Source organism: Saccopteryx leptura, chromosome 6 (assembly GCF_036850995.1).
Source record: "Saccopteryx leptura isolate mSacLep1 chromosome 6, mSacLep1_pri_phased_curated, whole genome shotgun sequence".
Taxonomy (NCBI): domain Eukaryota; kingdom Metazoa; phylum Chordata; class Mammalia; order Chiroptera; family Emballonuridae; genus Saccopteryx; species Saccopteryx leptura.
In genome coordinates, this window is record NC_089508.1 from 80,895,464 (window position 1) to 80,917,708 (window position 22,245).

The 22,245-nt window shown below is 41.1% G+C and overlaps 1 protein-coding gene across 3 annotated transcripts in view; it reads left to right on the plus strand.

Moving 5' to 3' along the window:
• Positions 1 to 22,245, plus strand: part of GPR176 (G protein-coupled receptor 176) — a 111,117-nt gene that overhangs the window by 86,705 nt on the left and 2,167 nt on the right. For 2 of the 3 annotated variants that reach the window (XM_066343568.1, XM_066343567.1), the window contains 2 exons: positions 17,927 to 18,179; positions 21,401 to 21,556. In XM_066343568.1, coding sequence (XP_066199665.1) covers positions 17,927 to 18,179; positions 21,401 to 21,556 — 409 coding nt within the window. The remainder of the gene's footprint in view (positions 1 to 17,926; positions 18,180 to 21,400; positions 21,557 to 22,245) is intronic. The other variant, XM_066343569.1, reaches the window with a different exon arrangement.

The following is a 22,245-nucleotide window of genomic DNA, read 5'->3' on the forward strand; positions in this document are numbered from 1 at the left end:
AATAAAGGTTCCTAGGCTCTCCACGGTTCTGATTCAATTGTGCTGAGGCCTAGGAATCTATATTTTAAATGCTTCCCATGGGATCCTTATAATCATGCAGGTTTAGAAACTGAAGGTCTGTGGCATGATGTAGTCATAGGAGGTGTCTACTACACAAAAAAATTATATTTTTCAGTGCCCTATCATCCTTTATTTTCCTTGTTATCTTTTCTTGTTTTCCTAATTTAAAAATTATTAAACATGGCCCTGGCCGGTTGGCTCAGCGGTAGAGCGTCGGCCTGGCATGTGGGGGACCCGGGTTCGATTCCCCGCCAGGGCACATAGGAGAAGCGCCCATTTGCTTCTCCACCCCCCCTCTTTCCTCTCTGTCTCTCTCTTCCCCTCCCACAGCCGAGGCTCCATTGGAGCAAAGATGGCCTGGGCGCTGGGGATGGCTCCTTGGCCTCTGCCCCAGGCGCTAGAGTGGCTCTGGTCGTGGCAGAGCAACGCTCCGGAGGGGCAGAGCATCGCCCCCTGGTGGGCAGAGCATCGCCCCTGGTGGGCGTGCCGGATGGATCCCGGTCGGGCACATGCGGAAGTCTGTCTGACTGTCTCTCCCCGTTTCCAGCTTCAGAAAAATACAAAAAAAAAAAATTATTAAACACGTTCTTTCTTATTTCTTGCCTTTGTGAAGTTCTATGAATATTTATGGGACTATTAAATAAAGTTGCCAAGTTGTGGCCTGGGATCTGGGATCTGACCTGAATAGTGCTTCTATTTAATTGCTGTGAGTGTTTGTGTGTGTGTATGTCTGCCCAATTGTCCTGTAAATACTATTTAATATAGTATCTACTGTCTAAAGATGTTATCTGGCTTTCAACCTAAAATTATGAGACACACTAAAATGTAATAAAAATAATCCAAAGTCAAGACACAAAGCAATCAAAGATCCCAACTATAATAGAAATATTATCAGAGAAAGAATCTTAAAAAACTATGATAATACAATATAATCTCCCTATTCTAAGGTCAGCTGACTAGGAGCCTTAATTCTTCTTTGCCATATAACTTAATGTATTTACAATTTCCAGGAATTAGAATTTGAACATCTTTGGTGGTGGGGCATTGCCTACCACACATACTACATGTAATTAGAATCCCAAAAGGAGAAGAGAGAGAGAATGGTGCAGCAAAATATTGGAAGAGATATTGGCCAGGAATTACCCAAAATACTAAAAGACACCAGACACACATACACACACTCTCTCTGTCTCTCCTATACACATCATGTTCAAACTGCTAAAAACCAAAGAGAATGAGAAAACCTTGAAAGTAGAGAAAAAACCCGACATTCCATACAGAAGAACAAAGGTAAGATTTATAGCAAACATATTATCAGAAACTATGCAATCTAGGAGACAATAAAGTGACATCAGTCAAATACTGGGGAGAAAATTCTCCCTCAACTCAAAAAATTATACTCAGCAAAAATGTCATTTAAAAAAGAAGGAAAAAGGAGAAATTTTCAGACAAACTCTGAGAGAATTAATTACTGGCAGTCCTACACTACAGGAAATGATAAGGGAAATTCTTCAGGCACAAGAAATATACCAGGCAGAAACTTGAATATGCACAAAGAAAGATCTCCAAATATGGATAAAGATGAAGATATTTATAAAAGACACCTCCTACTTTAAATTACTTTAAAAGTTAATTGATTGCAGAAAATAAGAATTTCAGCAATGTACTTTGGTTTATAGTTTATATAAAAGTAAAACATATGATTATGGAAGTGTAAAGTTTAGGAGGGAAGAATTAGGAATATTCTTTTTTTGTGTGACAGAGGCAGAGAGAGAGAGTCAGAGAGAGGGACAGATAGGGACAGATTAACAAGAAGAGAGAGAGATGAGAAGCACCAATTTTTCATTGCAGCACCTTAGTTTTTCATTGATTGCTTTCTCCTAAGTGCCTTGACCAGGGGGCTACAGCAGAGCAAGTGACCCCTTGCTCAAGCCAGCGACCTTGTGCTGAAGCTAGTGAGCCTTACTCAAACCCGATGAGACTGTGCTCAAGCTGGTGACCTTGGGGCCTCAAACCTGGGTCCTCTGCATCCCAGTCTGAGGCTCTATCTACTGCACCACTGCCTGATCAGGCAGGAATATTCTATTATTAGAGTGTTATACTACATGTGAAGCATAATGGTACTTGAAAGTAGATTGTAGTAATTAAAGATGTATGTAGCAAATATAAGGAATCCACTAGAAAAAATGTATAAGAAGTATAAATGAGAAGCCAATAGCAGATAAAGGACAGAATTCTAAAAAAAAATACTCAATCTAAAATCATGAGATAAAAAGGAAAAGGGAACAAAGAACAGATAGGACAATTAGGAAGCAACTAGCAAGATGGTAGATTTTATTCCAACTATATCAATAATTACATTAAGTGTAAATGATCTAAATATACCGTTTAAAAGACAGATTATAAGATCAGTTTAAAAAAGTATAAGCCAGAGAGACAAGATGGCGATGGAGTAGGTGGACGTACCAACTTCCACTTCCCAGAACCAAAGTGGATTACAACCTAATTTTAAGAACCATGATCTGAGGCCCTGGCCGGTTGGCTCAGCGGTAGAGCGTCGGCCTAGCGTGCGGAGGACCTGGGTTCGATTCCCGGCCAGGGCACACAGGAGAAGCATCCATTTGCTTCTCCACCCCTCTGCCGCGCTTTCCTCTCTCTCTCTTCCCCTCCCGCAGCCAAGGCTCCATTGGAGCAAAGATGGCCCGGGCGCTGGGGATGGCTCTGTGGCCTCTGCCTCAGCGCTAGATGGCTCTGGTCGCAACATGGCGACACCCAGGATGGGCAGAGCATCGCCCCCTGGTGGGCAGAGCGTCGCCCCTGGTGGGCGTGCCGGGTGGATCCCGGTCGGGTGCATGCGGGAGTCTGTCTGACTGTCTCTCCCTGTTTCCAGCTTCAGAAAAAAGAAAAAAAAAAAAAAGAAAAAAAAGAACCATGATCTGGAAAAACCAACTTTGGACTAAACCAAAAGGACTCTTCAACCAAGGAACACTGAAGAAGCCACACTGAGACTGGTAGGAAAAGCAGAAACGCAGAGAGCCTGCCCGGCTCCCTGGAGTGAACGGCAGCCGGGAGAGACTTGTGGGGCGGGAAGTGAGTTTAGCAGAGATTGGAGGGTCCTGAGCCCCAGGAACAAAGCCCCAGCCTGCATCCCAGAGCCTAGAAGATGCGTATGGACAGTATTTAGCTGGAAACAAGACAGGATACTGTTTGTGAGAAAGAGACTGATTTCTCAGACCCAGGATTCTTCTTAAAGGGACCATGCAGAAAACCTCTCTCACAACCACTCGCCCAGGGCTCCAGGGGAATGGGGAGAGAGGAAAGGACCAGAGTAGCAGGAAGAGAGTGTAATCTGGGAGGCACAGGGAGAAACACTTTGAGAGACAACCACCCTAACCCCTGGGACGAGTCACTCACCAAATCTGAAGTGAATATTTCCCCTGGAAACAGCAATACCAGCAAATGGAAGCAGGACACCAGCCAAACAAGCTCTTCCGCAATACTTAGAGCAGAGTCGCTTAGAAGGAGGGAGCTTTCAGGACTACAGTAGTGAGTCTTAGGGTCTGAGCTGCAGCGCCACCACCCACACAGCGGTGGGCATGGAAGCACGGTTCTGTTGGCAAGGGCAGAAGATGGCTGGCCACAACTGAGGCCCAGGTGTGAGCTGGGTCTTGCCTGGCTGGGGAGGAGGGAGGGAATGCGTGAAAGTGGTCAAGCCTAGCTGCAGGCTGCCTGCAATCCAGCCTGCGGGGGAAGGGCCGGAGTCCCAGAAGGGGCGGAGACCCACTCTTAAGCAAGAGCGCAGGAGCGCAGCCTTTCCCGGCCGCAGAACTGATGCTTGTGGCCTGACGCGGGAACCGGCTTCTCCCATGGGGGTGGAGTGAAAGCCCAGAACAGGCGGAGTCCCGCAACTGAGCATGGGCATGCAGCCCTGCCCGGCCCATGGAGCCAAGGCTTGCAGCTGTCCCATGAGGGGGCTTCTCCTGCAGTTGTGGGGTGAAAGCCTGGAATTAGGCAGAGACCTGCAGCTGAGCAAAGGTGCTCACCACTGCCCTCAGGGCTGAGCATAACCCCACCAGCAGGGGAAGAATGAAGGCCGAGGCCACCAAGGCTTCTACACCTGAGAACGTGATCACAGCCACTCCCGTGAAGGAGAGGTGGAAACCACAGCAACAGCCCCAGTGGGCTGGCACTGAAAACTCCCATACCTGAAGGCCCTAGGCAGCAGCAGCAGAGGGGGTGGCAGGCCTGCGGACAGACCACACCTAGGGAACACAGAGGCCACACCCAGTGGACTCCAGTGGCCAAAAACTTCTTTTACACAGACAAAATGAGAAGGCAGAGACATGCAACACAAATGAATCAAGAGAAATCCCCAGAAAAGGACCTGAATGAGTCAGATATAACCAAATTACCAGATGTAGAGTTTAAAATAACGAATGTTAGGATGCTCAAACATCTTAGAACAACAATAGATGGTCATTACGAATGCCTAAATAAAGAGATAACAAATATGAAAAAGGACATTGAAATAATAAAAAAGAATCAGTCAGAACTGAAAAACAATATCAAAAATGAAGAACACAATGGAAGGAATTAAAAGCAGGATGGATGAAGCTGAGAATTGAATCAGCGAGTTAGAGGACAAGATAAATGAAGGCATGGAAGCAGAGCAGAAAAAAGAAAAGAGATTCAAAAAGTCTGAGGAAACTCTAAGAGAGCTCTGTGACAACATGAAGAGAAATAACATCCGCATCATAGGGGTTCCTGAAGAAGAAGAGAAAGAACAAGGGATAGAGACTTTGTTCAAACATATCATAGCTGAAAACTTCCCTAAATTAAGGCAGGAAACCATCTCACAAGTTCAAGAAGCACAGCGAACTCCATTAAAGAGAAACCCAAAGAAATCTACACAAAGACACATCATAATTAAAATATCAAAGCTAAGTGATAAAGAGAAAATATTAAAAGCTGCTAGAGAAAAAAAGGCTATGACCTACAAAGGAGCTCCCATAAGGATGACTTCAACACTTGAGGCCAGAAGGGAATAGCAAGAATTATTCAAAGTAATGCAGAACAAGAGCCTGCAACCAAGACTACTTTATCCAGCAAGGCTATCATTTAAAATTGAAGGAGAAATAAAAAGCTTTACAGACAAAAAAAAAAAAAAAAACTTAAGGAATTTACTACAACCAAACCAAGGCTGCAAGAAATGCTAAGGGGCCTGTTGTAAACAGATCAAAGGAGAAAAAGAATATAGCAAAAGAGGAATACAGTTTTAAAGAATAAAATGGCAATAAACAACTACATATCAATAATAACCATAAATGTAAATGGATTAAATGATCCGATCAAAAGACATAGGGTAGCTGTGTGGATAAGAGAACAGGCCTATACATATGCTGTCTACAAGAGACACACCTTAAAACAAAAGATGCACATAGACTGAAGATAAAAGGATGGAAAAAAATTTTTCATGCAAATGGAAATGAAAAAAAAAGCTAGGGTAGCAATACTTATATCTGACAAAATGGATTTTAAAAGAAAGGCTATAGTAAGAGATAAAGAAGGTCACTACATAATAATAAAGGGAGCAATCCAACAGGAAGATATAACTGTTATAAAAACCTACGCACCTAATAGAGGAGCACCTAAATATATAAAGCAGACTTTGATGGATTTAAAGGGCGAGATCAACAGCAATACTATAATAGTAGGGGATTTCAATACCCCACTAACATCACTAGATAGATCCTCAAGAAAGAAAATTAACAAAGAACAGCAGACTTAAAGGACACACTAGATCAACTTGATTTAATAGATATCTTCAGGCCCTGGCTGGTTGGCTCAGCGGTAGAGCGTCGGCCTGGCGTGTGGGGGACCTGGGTTTGATTCCCGGCCAGGGCACATAGGAGAAGTGCCCATTTGCTTCTCCACCCCCCCCTCCTTCCTCTCTGTCTCTCTCTTCCCCTCCCACAGCCAAGGCTCCATTGGAGCAAAGATGGCCCGGGCGCTGGGGATGGCTCCTTGGCCTCTGCCCCAGGTGCTAGAGTGGCTCTGGTCGCGGCAGAGCAACACTCCGGAGGGACAGAGCATCGCCCCCTGGTGGGCAGAGCGTTGCCCCTGGTGGGCGTGCCGGGTGGATCCCGGTCGGGCGCATGCGGGAGTCTGTCTGACTGTCTCTCCCCGTTTCCAGCTTCAGAAAAAAAAAAAAATAGATATCTTCAGAACCTTTCACCCTAAAACAGCAGAATATATATTCTTTTCAAGTGCTCATGGTACATTCTGTAGGATAGACCACATGTTAGGGCACAAAAGTGGTCTCAACAAATTTAAGAAGATTGAAATCATATCGAGCACTTTCTCTGATCACAATGGCATGAAACTAGAAATCAACCACAACAGAAAAACTGAAAAATACTCAAACACTTGGAAACTAAATAGCATGTTATTAAATAACAAATGGGTTAACAATGAGATCAAAGAAGAAATAAAAAAATTCCTAGAAATGAACCATAATGAGCATACATCAATTCAAAATTTATGGGATACAGCAAAAGCAGTCCTGAGATTGAAGTTCATAGCATTACAGGCATACCTTAAGAAACTAGAAAAAGCTCAGATAAACAACTTGACCCTGCATCTAAAAGAACTAGAAAAAGAACAGCAAGTAAAGCCCAGAGGTAGTAGAAGGAAGGAAATAATAAAGATTAGAGTGGAAATAAATGACATAGAGGCTAAAGAAACAAAACAGAGGATCAATAAAACCTGGAGCTGGTTCTTTGAAAAGGTAAACAAGATTGATGAACCTTTAATGAGACTCACCAAGAAAAAAAGAGAGAGGACTCAAATAAATAAAATTAGAAATGAGAGTGGAGAAATAACAACTGACACAACAGAAATACAAAATATTGTAAGAAAATACTATGAAGAACTGTATGCCAAAAAACTAGACAACCTAGATGAAATGGACAAATTTTTTTAAAACTTATAATCTTCCAAAAATCAATCTGGAAGAATCAGAAAACCTAAACAAACCAATTACAACAAATGAGATTGAAACAGTTATCAAAAAACTCCCAAAAAAGAAAAGTCCTGGACCTGATGGCTTCACAAGTGAATTCTACCAAATATTCAAAGAAGAACTAACTCCTATCCTTCTCAAGCTATTTCAAAAAATTCAAGAGGAAGGAAGACTTCCAAGCTCCTTTTATGAGGCGAGCATAATTCTGATTCCAAATCCAGGCAAAGACAACATAAAGAAAGAAAATTATAAGCCAATATCCCTGATGAATTTAGATGCTAAAATTCTCAACAAAATATTAGCAAACCGGATTCAACAATATATGAAAAAAATCATACAATGATCAAGTGGGATTTATTCTGGGGAGGCAAGGCTGGTACAATATTTGCAAATCAATCAATGTGATTCATCACATAAACAAAAGGAAGGAGAAAAACCACATGATAGTTTCAATAGATGCAGAAAAAGCATTTGATAAAGTCCAGCACCCATTCATGATCAAAACTCTCAGCAAAGTGGGAATACAGGGAACATACCTCAACATGATAAAGGCCATTTATGACAAACCCACAGCCAACATCATACTCAATGGGCAAAAATTAAAAGCAATCCCCTTAAGATCAGGAACAAGGCAGGGGCACCCCCTTTCACCACTCTTATTCAACATAGTTCTGGAAGTCCTAGCCACAGCAATCAGACAAGAAAAAGAAATAAAAGGCATCCAAATTGGAAAAGAAGAAGTAAAACTATCATTATTTGCAGATGATATGATATAGTGTATAGAAAACCCTAAAGTCAAAGAACTACTAGACCTGATAAATCAATTCAGCAAGGTGGCAGGATATAAAATTAATACTCAGAAATCAGAGGAATTTTTATACACTAACAATGAACTGTCAGAAAGAGAAATTAAGGAAACAATCTCCTTCACCATTGCAACCAAAAAAATAAAGTACCTAGGAATAAATTTAACCAGAGAGATTAAGGACTTGTACTCGGAAAATTATAAAACATCGATAAAATAAATCAGGGAAGATACAAACTAGTGGAAGCATATACCGTGCTCATGGTTAGGAAGAATAAATATCATTAAAATGTCTATATTACCCAAAGCAATTTATAAATTCAATGCAATACTGATTAAAATACCAATGACTTACTTCAAAGATATAGAACAGCCCTGGCCGGTTGGCTCAGCGGTAGAGCGTCGGCCTGGCGTGAGGGGGACCCGGGTTTGATTCCTGGCCAGGGCACATAGGAGAAGCGCCCATTTGCTTCTCCACCCCCCCTCCTTCCTCTCTGTCTCTCTCTTCCCCTCCCGCAGCCAAGGCTCCATTGGAGCAAAGATGGCCCGGGCGCTGGGGATGGCTCCTTGGCTTCTGCCCCAGGCGCTAGAGTGGCTCTGGTCGCGGCAGAGTGACGCCCTGGAGGGGCAGAGCATCGCCCCCTGGTGGGCAGAGCGTCACCCCCTGGTGGGCGTGCTGGGTGGATCCCGGTCGGGCGCATGCGGGAGTCTGTCTGACTGTCTCTCCCCGTTTCCAGCTTCAGAAAAATACAAAAAAAGAAAAAAAAATTATATGGAACCAAAAGAGAACACAAATAACCTCAGAAATCTTGAAAAAGAAGAATAAAGTGGGAAGTATCACACTTCTACTATCAAGTTATACTACAAGGCCATTTTACTCAAAACAGCCTGGTACTGGCATAAGAACAGGCATATAGATCAATGGAACAGAACAGAGAACCCAGAAATAAACCACATTTTTAGGGACAACTGATATTTGGCAAAGGAAGTCAGAACATACAATGGAGTAAAGACAGCCTCTTCAACAAATGATGTTGGGAAAATTAGACAGCTACCTGAGAAAAAATGAAACTAGACCACCAACTTACACCATTCACAAAAATAAACTCAAAATGGATAAAAGACTTAAATGTAAGCCATAAAACCATAAGCATCTTAGAAGAAAACATAGGCAGTGAGCTCTCTGACATCTCTCGCAATATATTTGCCGATTTATCTCCACCGGCAAGTGAAATAAAAGACAGGATAAACAAATGGGACTATATCAAACTAAAAAGCTTTTGTGCAACTAAAGACAATAAGAACAGGATAAAAAGACAAACTACAAAATGGGAGAACATATTTGACAATACGTCTGATAAGGGGTTAATAACCAAAATTTATAAAGAACTTGTAAATCTCAACACCAGGAAGACAAACAATCCAATCAAAAAATGGGCAAAAGAAATGAATAGACACTTCTCCAAAGAGGACATACAGATGGCCAATAGGCATATGAAAAAATGTTCAACATCACTAATGATTGGAGAAATGCAAATTAAAACCACAATGAGATATCACCTCACACCAGTCAGAATGGTGCTCATCAACAAAACAACACAGAATAAGTGCTGGTGAGGATGTGGAGAAAAGGGAACCCTCCTGCACTGCTGGTGGGAATGTAGACTGGTGCAGCCAGTGTGGAAAACAGTATGGAGATTCCTCAAAAAATTAAAAATCAAACTGCCTTTTGACCCAGCTATACCACTGTTAGGAATATACCCCAAGAACACCATAGCACTGTTTGAAAAGAAGAAATGCACCCCCATGTTTATGGCAGCATTGTTCACAATAGCGAAGATCTGGAGACAGCTCAAGTGTCCGTCAGTAGACGAGTGGATTAAAAAGCTTTGGTACATATATACTATGGAATACTACTCAGCCATAAGAAATGATGACGTTGGTCATTTACAACAACATGGATGGACCTTGATAACATTATACTGAGCGAAATAAGTAAATCAGAAAAAACTAAGAACTATATGATTTCATACATAGGTGGGAAATAAAAATGAGACTCAGAGTGTGGGGGTTATGGGGTGGGGAGGAGTAGAGGGAGGTGGTTGGGGGAGGGGAGGGGCACAAAGAAAACCAGTTAGAAGGTGTTGGAAGACAATTGGACTTTGGGTGATGGGAATGCAGCATAATCAAATGTCAAAATAACCTGGAGATGTTTTCTCTGAACATATGTACCCTGATTTATCAATGTCACCCCATTAAAATTAATTTTTTTAAAAAAGAAAAAAAAAGAAATGTGAAAAGAAACTAGTTCAAAGCAATACAACAGTCCACACGTTATATTTCTTGAGTCCTAAGCCTCGTTTGTAGTCTCAAAATTTCTTATAAAAGATGCAGCCACTGGAAGTCTATTTCTTTGACTATGATGATCTCATTCATACTTTGCAATTGTTGCATAGATTTAGTTCACATTCGAGTGTATGTACTAATGGTGACCTTCAAAACACACACACCAAATAACATCTGTACTTCCTGTGTTCAAAATACAGAATGCACAATGTAAATTTAAGTGAAAAAAAGAAAACCTTACAAAATTAAAAAAGAAAAAGTATAAGCTAACTATATGCTGTCTTTAAGAAAGCCATTTTAAATATAAAGACATAGGCTAAAAGTCATTCCTATTTGGCAGATTAATGAAAAAATTTCCTATTATTTATTTTACATAATTCTTTTAACCCAAGAGACCCTGTTCTTAGTAACTTTTGATTGCAAACTGAAGCAAAAATGAAATTAATAATTCGATTCTACACAAAGTAGTTTTCTGGTCCTTTTTCTTGCTTCTGTTATGGAATTGATATTACTAAAATGCGCAGTCTTTCCTCTTCTGTCACAAGGTGCTTGCTGTGTGTCAAAATCCTCTGTAGTCTTTTTAATTCTTGTTAATTCACTTTGGCCTCCCTTTTGGCACACAGTCTGAATTCTTAGGGTTTTCCTCATAATGGAATATTGCCTACAGTTTGCTTTTGCTTTTTTTTTTTTTTAATTAAGTGAAAGGCAGGGAGGAAGAGAGACAGACTCCTGCATATGCCTAGACTGGGATCCATCTGGCAAGCCCCCTACCAGGTGATGCTCTGCCCATCTGGGGCCATTACTCCGTTGCTTAGCAACTGAACTATTTCAGTGCCTGAGGAGAAGCCATGGAGCCATTCTCAGCACTGGGGGCCAACTTGCTTGAACCAATCAAGTCATGGCTGCGAGAGGAGAAGAGAGAGAGAAAAAAGGGGAGGGATGGAGAAGCAGATTGCTCTTCCTATATGCCCTGACTGGGAATCGAAGCTTTTGCTTTTTTCAAATTTCAGCTTTTAGAATGTTCTGGAAGGTATGTCTTCTTTCTGTAAAGGCATGACTATATGACTTTTTAAAAAAATGCTGTACATCTTTAAAAACTAAAGGATAGTGCATCTATTTTTCAGGAGGATTCTCAGAGGCACACTATTTTCCAAGGCACTTTTGGAGTATTTCATTTTGGCTATTAGCCTCTTTCGCACTCCAAGATTGTTGCTCTCAAATATGCAAAGCCTATGGTCCAGTTAAAAAAACAAACAACCAGACCTAGTCAAAAGTTTCCAGAGGCAAAATTAGTTGGAAAATAATTTGCCTAGTTAGTTCCTCAAGGTCTGTCAAACACTATCTGTGATTTGTTGTTAATTGAACTATCTCTGACTTCAACATTTAATCATCTTTGAATATCAAGTATACTGTGTAAAGAAAAACCTTATTTGTATTTTAGATTAGGAGGAATGAGAGAGTAACAGCAATACCAGGGAGAGCAGATTTTTTCCAGTGCCATCACCCTTTACCTCTTACTCCTCTTTTGGTTTTTTTTTAATATGTTTTTTATTTTTTGACAGAGAGAGAGAGAGTCAGAGAGAGGGACACATAGGGACAGACAGACAGGAAGGGAGAGATGAGAAGCATCAGTTCTTTGTTGCAGCACCTTTGTTTTTCATTGATTGTTTTCTCATATGTGCTCAAGCCAGCAACCTTTGGGTCCAAGCTAGTGACCATGGGGTCATGTCTATGATCCTACACTTAAGCCAGCGACCCTGCGCTCAAGCTGGTGAGCCCGTGCTCAAGCTGGATGAGCCCGTATTCAAGCCAGAGACCTTGGTGTTTTGAGCCCGAGTCCTTGGCATCGCAATCTGACACTCTATCCATTGTGCTACCACCTGGTCAGGCCCCTTTTGGTTTTGTGTGCTGTGAGTGAATACTCACTGGGTTGTTGTGTCCACAGCTCTGGAACTGAATATTGTTATGGAATCCAGTATTAGAAAGTATAATGGGGGCCCTGGCCAGTTGGCTCAGTAGATAAAGTGTCAGCCCAGCATGCAGATGTACCCACTTTGATTCTTAGTCAGGCACACAGGAGAAGCGACCATCTTCTTCTCTTCCCCTCCCTCTCCCCCTGCTTTCTCTCTTCCCCTCTTGCAGCCAGTGGCTCTATTGGTTCTTGGGTACTGAGGATAGCTCAGTTGATTTGAGCATCAGCCTCAGATGGGGATTGCTAAGGGATCCCTATTGGGGGCGCATGCAGGAGTCTGTCATTCTCCACTCTCTTGCTTAAAAAGAAAGAAAAAAGAAAGAAAGTATAATGGGAATGTAAAGGGAGAAAGATGGGAAGAACATGAGTCATTTCTAAGGGGGAATTAGGTGAATTAGAATATGATCTAAAAAATGGAAAGTATCTTGATGTTTATTATTGTTATTTAAAGTATATACTAAGTTGCTTGAGCAGGTGGTGGTGTAGTGGATAGAGAGTCGGACTGGGACACAGAGGATCCAGGTTCGAGACCCCGAGGTTGCCAGCTTGAGCGCGGGCTCATCTGGTTTGATCAAGGCTCACCAGCTTGAGCCCAAGGTCGCTGGCTCAAGCAAGGGGTCACTTGGTCTGCTGTAGCCCCCCCCCCCCCATCAAGGCACATATGAAAAAGCAATCATTGAACAACTAGGATGCTGCAACGAAGAATTGATGCTTCTCATCTCTCTCCCTTCCTGTCTGTCTGTCCCTATCTGTCCCTCTCTCTCTCACAAAAATAAAATAATATATATACTAAGTTATCCTCAGTGCCTTGTAAAACTAAGGAGAATATAAAGTACTAATAAGATTGAATGATCCAATATGTAATCATCTTGTTTTATTATGTATATATTTGTGTATATGCTCATATACATGTTTGTGTGTATAGACACATACCCTTTTTTACATGTGGCCAATCAGATATTGAGTGTGGGTGCTTCTCTTCTGATATTTGGGTCTAATTCAGGTTCATAGAGTCAAATGAGTCAGCTGTTAAGTGAGGAAAGAGATAGTTTAGAGAATGGAAAGAACATAGCCTTCTTTAGCTTCAGGTTCTTAATAGCAGAAGGGATAAAATATGATTATAAGAGTATCAGGTTTTTTGATAATTATCAATGAAAACGAGTTTCTTTATTCACAAGTATGGACATACTAATAAAATGTATGATTTTTTTTTTAAAAAGCAATGAAAAAGTATATTTGACATATCAGAGTGGGGGAAGGAAAAATAGGAGAGTAGAGTATGAGGATAATGATGGAAATCAGTTTAAGTTTCAACAGAATTTACGGTGGGCATGAGAGACCCTTCCCACAGTCTGTCCCCGCCTTTGTAATGAATTTTGCCATTTGTTTGGATACTCAGGACGTTTGGTTCAGCATAACCTGTCAAACTACAAAAATTGATAGCAATGAGAGGAAAAGAAACACCTAAGTGTCTTGATTTATAGCATAGAGAGATGTCCTTTATGGGAAGTCCTCCAGTGGACTGGAGACACCCCTGATTTGACAGCTGAAGATACTGTGGCATGGCACTCCCTTTAGGTAGGCTATTTCATTGTTAGTTGGCTACTAGAATTTAAGTCTTGTACGTAAAACTGAAGTGAGGAAAGATGACTGAACCAGATTCTAATCTGTGCTTCAGTGGAAAAGGGCTAGGAAAAAGAATTTCCCAAATCAATGAAGCTTCAAATACATTATTATTGCTCAGTCTATCACTTTGGTGACAGGAAGGGGGCTGGAGGTGGTAGTATTAGTATAAACAGCTCTTCCCCTGAATAAATGCATGTATGTATTTGGTCACAGCTGGTTTCAGGTCAGTGAGGCGGCTACTAATGTGAGGGAAGTTTGGTAGAGAATTTCCTAGAAGCAGTTGGTCTCCTTACCTAGACACAACGGCTATTTTTTCTACTTTGTGAGGCAGATAAGAGGTAGCTATAGAATATTGTGTTTGAAGAGAGACTCTTGACAGTAAGTCATGTCAGCATCTGAGGTGCTGAGAGAGCTCCTTGCAGTAACTGGCTACAGCCTTAAACCCTGCTATCTCCTCCCCTTGGACCATCACTCTTCTTCTGAGTGAGCTGTGGGCTCAGTTCATTGGAGAGCATTCTCTGAGTGTGTACACCAAAGGGAGCAATGTCCCTGGGTTATGACTGATTGGCTGAATGGACCTGGGTTTCTTACCAGGTGAACGATCCACCAGGAGTGTAGGCTGCCCTAAACCTGAAGACTTGGTTAGGTCCCTGTGAGCCTCAGGGCCGGTGGATGGTAATGGTATAACTCTGTTTAGAGGAGGTATTTCTAAAACTGTAGTCCGGGGGCCAACTGTATCAACGCAAGTTCCCAGTTACTTACTTATTAACTGTGGTTCAGAATATCTGAGACAGTAATTGTGTTGCACAGTAAGGCTTGGGAACTACAGACTTTGAATATCTTCACTTGATCAACCTACTACAAAAGGGGTCATCTTACTGCCAGGACTTTTTTTTTTTCAGAGACAGAGAGAGAGTCAGAGAGAGGGACAGGTAGGGGTAGACAGACAGGAACGGAGAGAGATGAGAAGCATCAATCATCAGTTTTTCATTGCGACACCTTAGTTGTTCATTCATTGCTTTCTCATATGTGCCTTGACCGTGGGCCTTCTGCAGACCGAGTAAGCCCTTGCTCGAGCCAGCGACCTTGGGTCCAAGCTGGTGAGCTTTTGCTCAAACCAGATGATCCTGCGCTCAAGCTGGTGACCTTGGGGTCTCGAACCTGGGTCCTTCCGCATCCCAGTCCGACGCTCTACCCACTGTGCCACCACCTGGTCAGGCCTGCCAGGACTTTTAATTAGTGATTGACCCTTTATCTTACAAATTCATATGTTCAGCAGATTTGTCAAATGCCTATTGTGTATCAGATACTGAGCAAGGCAGTAGAGTTATAACAGTGAACGAGACTGACATGTTTTTTATCCTCATGAAATGGAGGGAAACAGTAAACAAATTAATAATTATGATTAGAGCTATGAAGGCCACAACAAGATATTATAATAGACTATAATGGAAGGAGGAGCAATGTAGTATTTAAAATAAAAAGATGGTTAGAGGAGGTCCTCTTTGAGGAGGCAGCAATTACATTAAGAGAGTCAGGAACCAGACATATAAGGAGCATGCTAAGCAGTATAAAAAACTTGTGCAGGTCCTGGCTGGCTGGCTCAGTGGTAGAGCGTCGGCCCGGCTGGTGGAAGTCCTGGGTTCGATCCTCGGTCAGGGCACACAGAAGAAGCACCTGTCTGCTTCTCCACCCCTCCCCCTCTCCTTCCTCTCTGTTTCTCTCTTCCCCTCCCGCAGCCAAAGCTCCATTGGAGTAATGTTGGCCTGGGCGCTGAGGATGGCTCCATGGCCCCTGCCTCAGGCACTAGAATGGCTCTGATTGCAACAGAGCAACGCCCCAGATGGGCAGAGCATCGCCCCCTGGTGGGCATGCTGGGTGGATCCTGGTCGGGCACATGTGGGAGTCTGTCTCTTTGCCTCCCCGCTTCTCACTTCAGAAAAATAAAAAAAAAGAACCCACAAAAAACTTGTGCAAAGGCACTGAGACAGAATCAAGCTTGATACTGTCTAAAGAAAAAAAAAAAAAGGCCAGAGTGGCTTTTGCCCAGTATGCCAGGGGAAGAGTGGAGTGAGATAAGGTAGGTAGGCACCTAGGTCACCTTGGCTTTGAGGACCAAGGTTGAGAGGGTGGGGGATGGGGAATCAGATATTTAGTGGGATAAAGGAGTTTGGAGTTGAGAGGAGAGGACTAGTTTGGGACCTGAATGTGGGAGTCATCAGCATTTCAATAGAGAGCCACCTGAATGGGTAATCTCATCTAGGGAGAGGCTGCAGAGACAGGATAGATAAGGGCCTGGTAAAGAAAAGAGTAGGTGCCCTGGCCAGATGCTTGGCTGGTAGAGCATCCTCCCGAAGTGCAGCTGGTCAGGGCGCAGACAGGAACAGACTGATGTTCCTGTTTCTCTCTCTCTCTTTCCCCTCCCTCCTTCCTCTTTCTCTAAAATCAATAATTTAAAAAAAGTTATTAAAAAAGAAGAAAAGAAATGAGTAGCCAGGGTGTGGGGGAGGGGGAAATGTAGGAGGAAATACCAGGAGACAGGTCTGTGGAAGCCACAAGAAGAGAATGCTCAGAGAGCTAGTCACACGTGTCTCCAGCCCAGTCGTGTGGCCATTAGCACTTGACTAGTGCAAATTGAAATGTCTGCTGTAAGTATAAAACAAAGAGCTCACCATGTACACCTAAAACTGATACAGTGGTATATGTCAATTTTATTTTAATTAAAGAAATGCACAACAGATTTCAAAGACTGAGTACAACAACATTTTATTTCACTACTACTTTTTTTTTTTTTTCCTCTGTTCCGTTGAGTGACAGATGCCACTGGCACAGGCCCCGGACAAGGATGCAATCAAGGCTTTTCTTTCAGCACCAGCTACCAAGTCCTGGCCCCACTGTTCACTACTACTTTTTAGAGTAGTGATTACATGTTGAAATAAATAATAATATTTGGGATATATTGAATTAAATAAAATACACTATTAAAATTTCACCTGCTTTTTATTTATAAAAAATATGGCTACTAGACAATTTAAAATTGTATGTGTGGCTTGTGTCCTACTTCTGTTACAGAGTTTGATAATGTGGAAGTCATTTGCAAACCTGGTGAGAGTAGACTGCTTGAGATTAAGTAATACCTAGCAAATTGTTTATACTCAGATGAAACTGAATCAACATCATAACACTAGTAAACAAATTAATAACTATGGTAAGAGCTATGAAGGGCCATAACAGTATATACCTTCATCAGTGGTGGGATCTAGTCGGTTCACACCGGTTTGGCAGAACCGATACCTAATTTTTTGTTGAGTTTAAAGAACTGATTGTTAAAATGGCACTTGTAATCACGGTCCTCTGTAAGGTGGGCACCTGGGCAGCTGCCCAATGTGGAAATCACAAGTTTACATTCCTTACTCTTTTATTAACATTCATCTGCCCAACAGTGTATTCTAAGCCGTCTATAGGTGAAAAGTATTTGACGGAACTATGCTTCTAATGTTTATTTGTTCATTTTATAAAACTCATTATACCTTGTTGAACTACTTCATTTTAATTACCTTGCATTTGTTACTTCAGTAAACAAACATATAACATAAAGAGAAAAAGTGCCAAAGCAGGGGGTGACAAGCTATCATCGGAAATATCTTAAATAATAGTTTTATTGTTTTTTGTCAGGTATATTTTCATTAATATTTTAAAAGTCTTTTTTATAATCTAGTTTTGTGTAACTCTTCTATTGTTATTATTTAATATTAAATGCATGAAATAATAAAGTACCTTTTGGTATATCTTTTTTTATACTTAAAACAGTCATTAGGGCACAGAACCATCTGTTAAATTATTTGAATCCCGCGAGTGGCCTAAATTAAGTAATAAAACTCACCACTAAAAATTCTTCTAGACTTTTTGAGATGTACCTAAATGATTTAGTAATTTCACATAAGTTGACAATATGTTTATTTAAATTAAATCCTTTGAAATCAACTCTAAAATACGTTTTTTCAATCTTTTTTAACCTATATTTTCTTTCCTTTTTTGTCTTCTTTCTTTTAATTTAAATTTTATTTTTATTTATTTATTTTGCATTTCTGGCCAGGAAACTTCATGGTGTTATGGTCAACTTGCTGCACAACCGTGTTCAAATCTGTCACCAACAGGTTCATTAAAAACCTGGCCTGCTCGGGGATTTGTGCCAGCCTGGTCTGCGTTCCCTTTGACATCATTCTCAGCACCAGTCCTCACTGTTGCTGGTGGATCTACACCATGCTCTTCTGCAAGGTTGTCAAATTTTTGCACAAAGTCTTCTGCTCTGTGACTATCCTCAGCTTCCCTGCCATTGCCTTGGACAGGTAAGATCAGGTAGTCAGGAGCCCATTAAAAAATATATATATATATATATTATATATATATATATGTATATATATGTATATGTATACTGAAACATTAGCATCATGAAGCAAATGGAAAATGGTCATTATTCCACTTTTTAGTCAGCTGTGGTTGACAGAAAGAGAATGATTTGCTGGAATGGATGCCTCATGAAAGATGAGTTGATTTAACAGCAGCTAAGGAAAATAGGACCATTGAGAAAAGGTGTGGCATTTGGGGTCACAGCATGAGGATGCTGGGGCAGAGCTGCTGGATCATGTTGTAGCTTCACCTTGGTTGGAATTGGTGTTATTTGTGTTGCAATTTGCAGTCGATTGGCTCATCTGAGTGACAACTCTGAAATTAGGCTTTTTGATGTGGGATGAAAATATTTGTGGAAGAACAAGAAAACAATTCAGTGGTTATTTAACAGGTGATTACAGTCCAGTTGGACATAGCCAGATAATACCAGAATTACTTTGAAGGATTTGTTTCCAAGGCCTTATATTGTGATAGTTGTTGTTTTCTCTTCCCACCCTCTTTATGAGGAATCGAATTCATTTGGAAACGAATCTAATTTCTTAGCTTCTACCATCATACATAATTTGATCAAATTTATCAAAATGTAAAGATCTCAGTAATCAACAGCTCCCTGTCCTTTCCCTTTGATGCTAGTATGTCATGAATACAGTTGAAGTAACAATAGCTTTTAGAGAATAGAATTAAATAAGCAAACAAGAATTGAAAAGTATTTTGTGTCCATGGGCACTTTTGATTTCAAAATTTGCAGAGAGGAAAAACTGCTGAAGGGTAAATGCTGGCTGTGGGACTATACCCTCTGATAAATTTAACTACATTTTAGATGAATTTGGAATTGTTAAACTCTTGTTCATTCAAAATGTACTTAATATCTTAGTGGCCTATGAGTCCGATTTATGGAATCACTTCTGCTTCTCAGACCCAGAACCCTGGTTTCATTAGCTGCCTACTCTCATCCATGTGGAGACACACGGTGCCCCTGCATGCTGGGAGAAGTTGTTGGCTTAAGAAAGGAAACTGTGGAGCCAGAAGTCCACCTACATTGCTTTCTCATTGGGTGGCTTTGGGTAAAGTGACTAAAGTGTTCTGAGCCTTATATCCTCAGCAGTAAGAAGAATTACATGAATTATAGTATTTGTGGACTGTGCTTAGTTAGATAGGCTTTGCTTCTGATGGGTACATTCTTCCTTAGATACATTGTCTGCGATCATTTTACCATCAGATCTTGCTGCAAGCCACTCTAGCTCTTTGGAATTTTCTCACTGGAAACTCACCATTCACAAGGGCAGACTAAGCAGGTGCAAAATCTAAGTGACACGGCTGAGCTGAGGTGTGTCTGCATTTGTGTCCTTCGAGGCCATTCACTTAGAAGATGCAGCTTCGTGGTTATCTAAATTTAGTAGGCAGCACTCAGTCTTCTTAGGAGAGAAATCAGAAACCTAGAATTCTATAATTTTTAGGTGTTTGCCATTAATTTGCATTCAAAAATATTATGTGGACCACTCAAGTCCCTTCACTAAGTTGAATGTGTGCCATGTGATGCCAGTTTGCCATGACTACTTACAGTAACTTGGGACGTCTCTTTCATACTCAACAAGAGGCCTTAGAATATATGGAAAGAGCCAGTGCACAGCACTGGAATATAACAGGTGAAAAGTCAAACTACATCCTGGTGGGTGTCCTAGTGAATTTTGTGTTGAACTGCACTGTGTTTATAGCAGGTGCCCCTCCACCTGCCCCTTGTTCTACCTGCTTGGTAAGGTCTTAAATCTTCAGTTCACATTGTGGATTTTTTTTTTTCTGAAAGTTTTTTTTTGAAAAACATTTTTATTGACATATAATTTATGTATCACAAAATTCACCCATTTTAAGTGTACAAGTCAGTGAATTATAGTCTTTTTATAGAATTGGATAACCATCACCACAGTTGAACTTTAGAACAGATTCATTACCCTAAAAAGAATCCTCATGCTCATACTCACTCTCTATCCCCCCCACCCCCAGGCCTAGGGAACCACTAACCTACTTTCTGTCTCTATGTTTGCTATATTTGGACATTTCATGTACGTGGAATCATACAATCTGTGTTCTTGTATGTCCGGCTTTTTTTACTCAGCATAATGTTTTCAAAGTTCATCCATGTTGTAGCATGTATCAATACTTTATTTCTTCTTTCCTAGTTTTACTGATATAATTGACACACAGCACTGTGTAAGTTTATATGTGTATAGCATAAAGAACTTACATAGGTTGTAAAATGATTGCTACAATAAATTTAGTTAACATCTATCATCTCATATAGATACCAAAAAAAAAAAAAGAAAAATTTTTCCATTGTAATGAGAACTCTTAGGATCTATCTACTCGCTTAACAATTTACTTTTTTATTGCTGAACAATAGTCCATTGTATGACTGTACACATTTTCTTGATCCATTTACTAGTTGATGGACAGTTAGATTGTTTGCACTCTTTGGCTATTGTGAATAATGTGTCTAGGAATCCTGAAAGTTTTTTAAGAATAGGATTCGATAAGAGTAGGAAGACGTTATTTTGAACACTTTTCTGTTATACCTGGGATCAATGCAATAACAGCAGTGGGTTCTTTCTGGGCCCTTGGTCTCTTAGAGGAAAATATACTAACAATAAAAAATCCGTATTTTCTTTCCATCAGAAAATCTGTATATTTGCCATTTTTAAAAAGGTAAACAAGTCCTTTTAGTAGAAAAATAAGGCTGGCAGTTTCTATTTTATTATTTGGAGATACAAATTACTCATAAGCTTTAGTGGTGTGTGTGAGATGGAGGGAGACAATCCTTTCTCTTACTGCTTTCTCAGGTATTTGTGTCATGGCACTGACTCTGCAAGTTAATGGCACTTCCTGCATTGCCTTCTAGAGGTGTACACACTGACAGAATTGCTTATAATGATCCTGTGTGCTTGTGTTGCCATCTATTGCCCAATACATAATGGAAGCAACAATGACTAGATGCCTGGGTGTGTTATCTGCCAGTTAAAAAATGGGCATCAGGGACAGTGGACTCCTGAGCATGTATGGGTGCAGGGCCATCACACTGGAGTTATGGTTAGGGAACTTTATAGTCAGAGAAATAAAATTGGGCATGCGTAACTTATGCATTTTTTCCTCCATTTTTCCCTCCCAGAGAGAGATGTAGAACACATGTCATCGTGCTCCATGTATCTCTGGTCATCCACGGTCATGTTGTGTTTGCATCGTATCCCCCTCAGCTGGAACGCTGTCCTCTCGCTTGTCCCTGCCAGACTCCACCACAGTGCCATCCTCTCTTGACATTTCTCAGGTGCTCCCTTTCCCATATCTCCTTTGTGCATCCCTCTGGTACAGCCCTCATCTCCTCATTTATGACTGTGTGCTTGCATGCCGTTTCCCCATTAACTGTAGACATGTTCTTGTGTGTCTTTCCTTCTTTGTAACCCAGTGCCTGGCACATAGGTGGTGCTCAGAAATTCTTGTGACAGAATACGTACCTGGAAACACGCATACGTACCTGGCCCCATGAGGGAATGAATCTTGGTAGGGCTGCAGTGACGTGGGCAGAGCTGATCTCGGATAATCACCATATCTCTGCTGGCTAGTGGCAGCTCTTTCCTGACAGATGTGGCTCAGGGTGTGAAGAACTAGTCGGTTCTACCAAATCATCGCTGGGATGGAAATAGATGCTTTTAGAATTCTGATTAGGTGGCTATGGAACAATCAAGTTAAGCTTGAAGGAAAAAGAGTTTTACTGTGCAGGTATTTTAGCTCTATTCATTGCTCTTACGGTTACCGTTTGATTATCATGAGAACAATAGTATTGAGCAGGCATAATGTTGTGGACGGACTTTGTCAGAGTCCATCCTTCATACTGGGTTCTGCCCTGAGCAGCTGAAAAGTTAATATATCCATATGTATACTGTGGCTGATTCCATATGAATCTGCTTTGGAAATGTGTGCTGACAAATTTCTTAGGGCTTCAAAATTGCCCTAAAT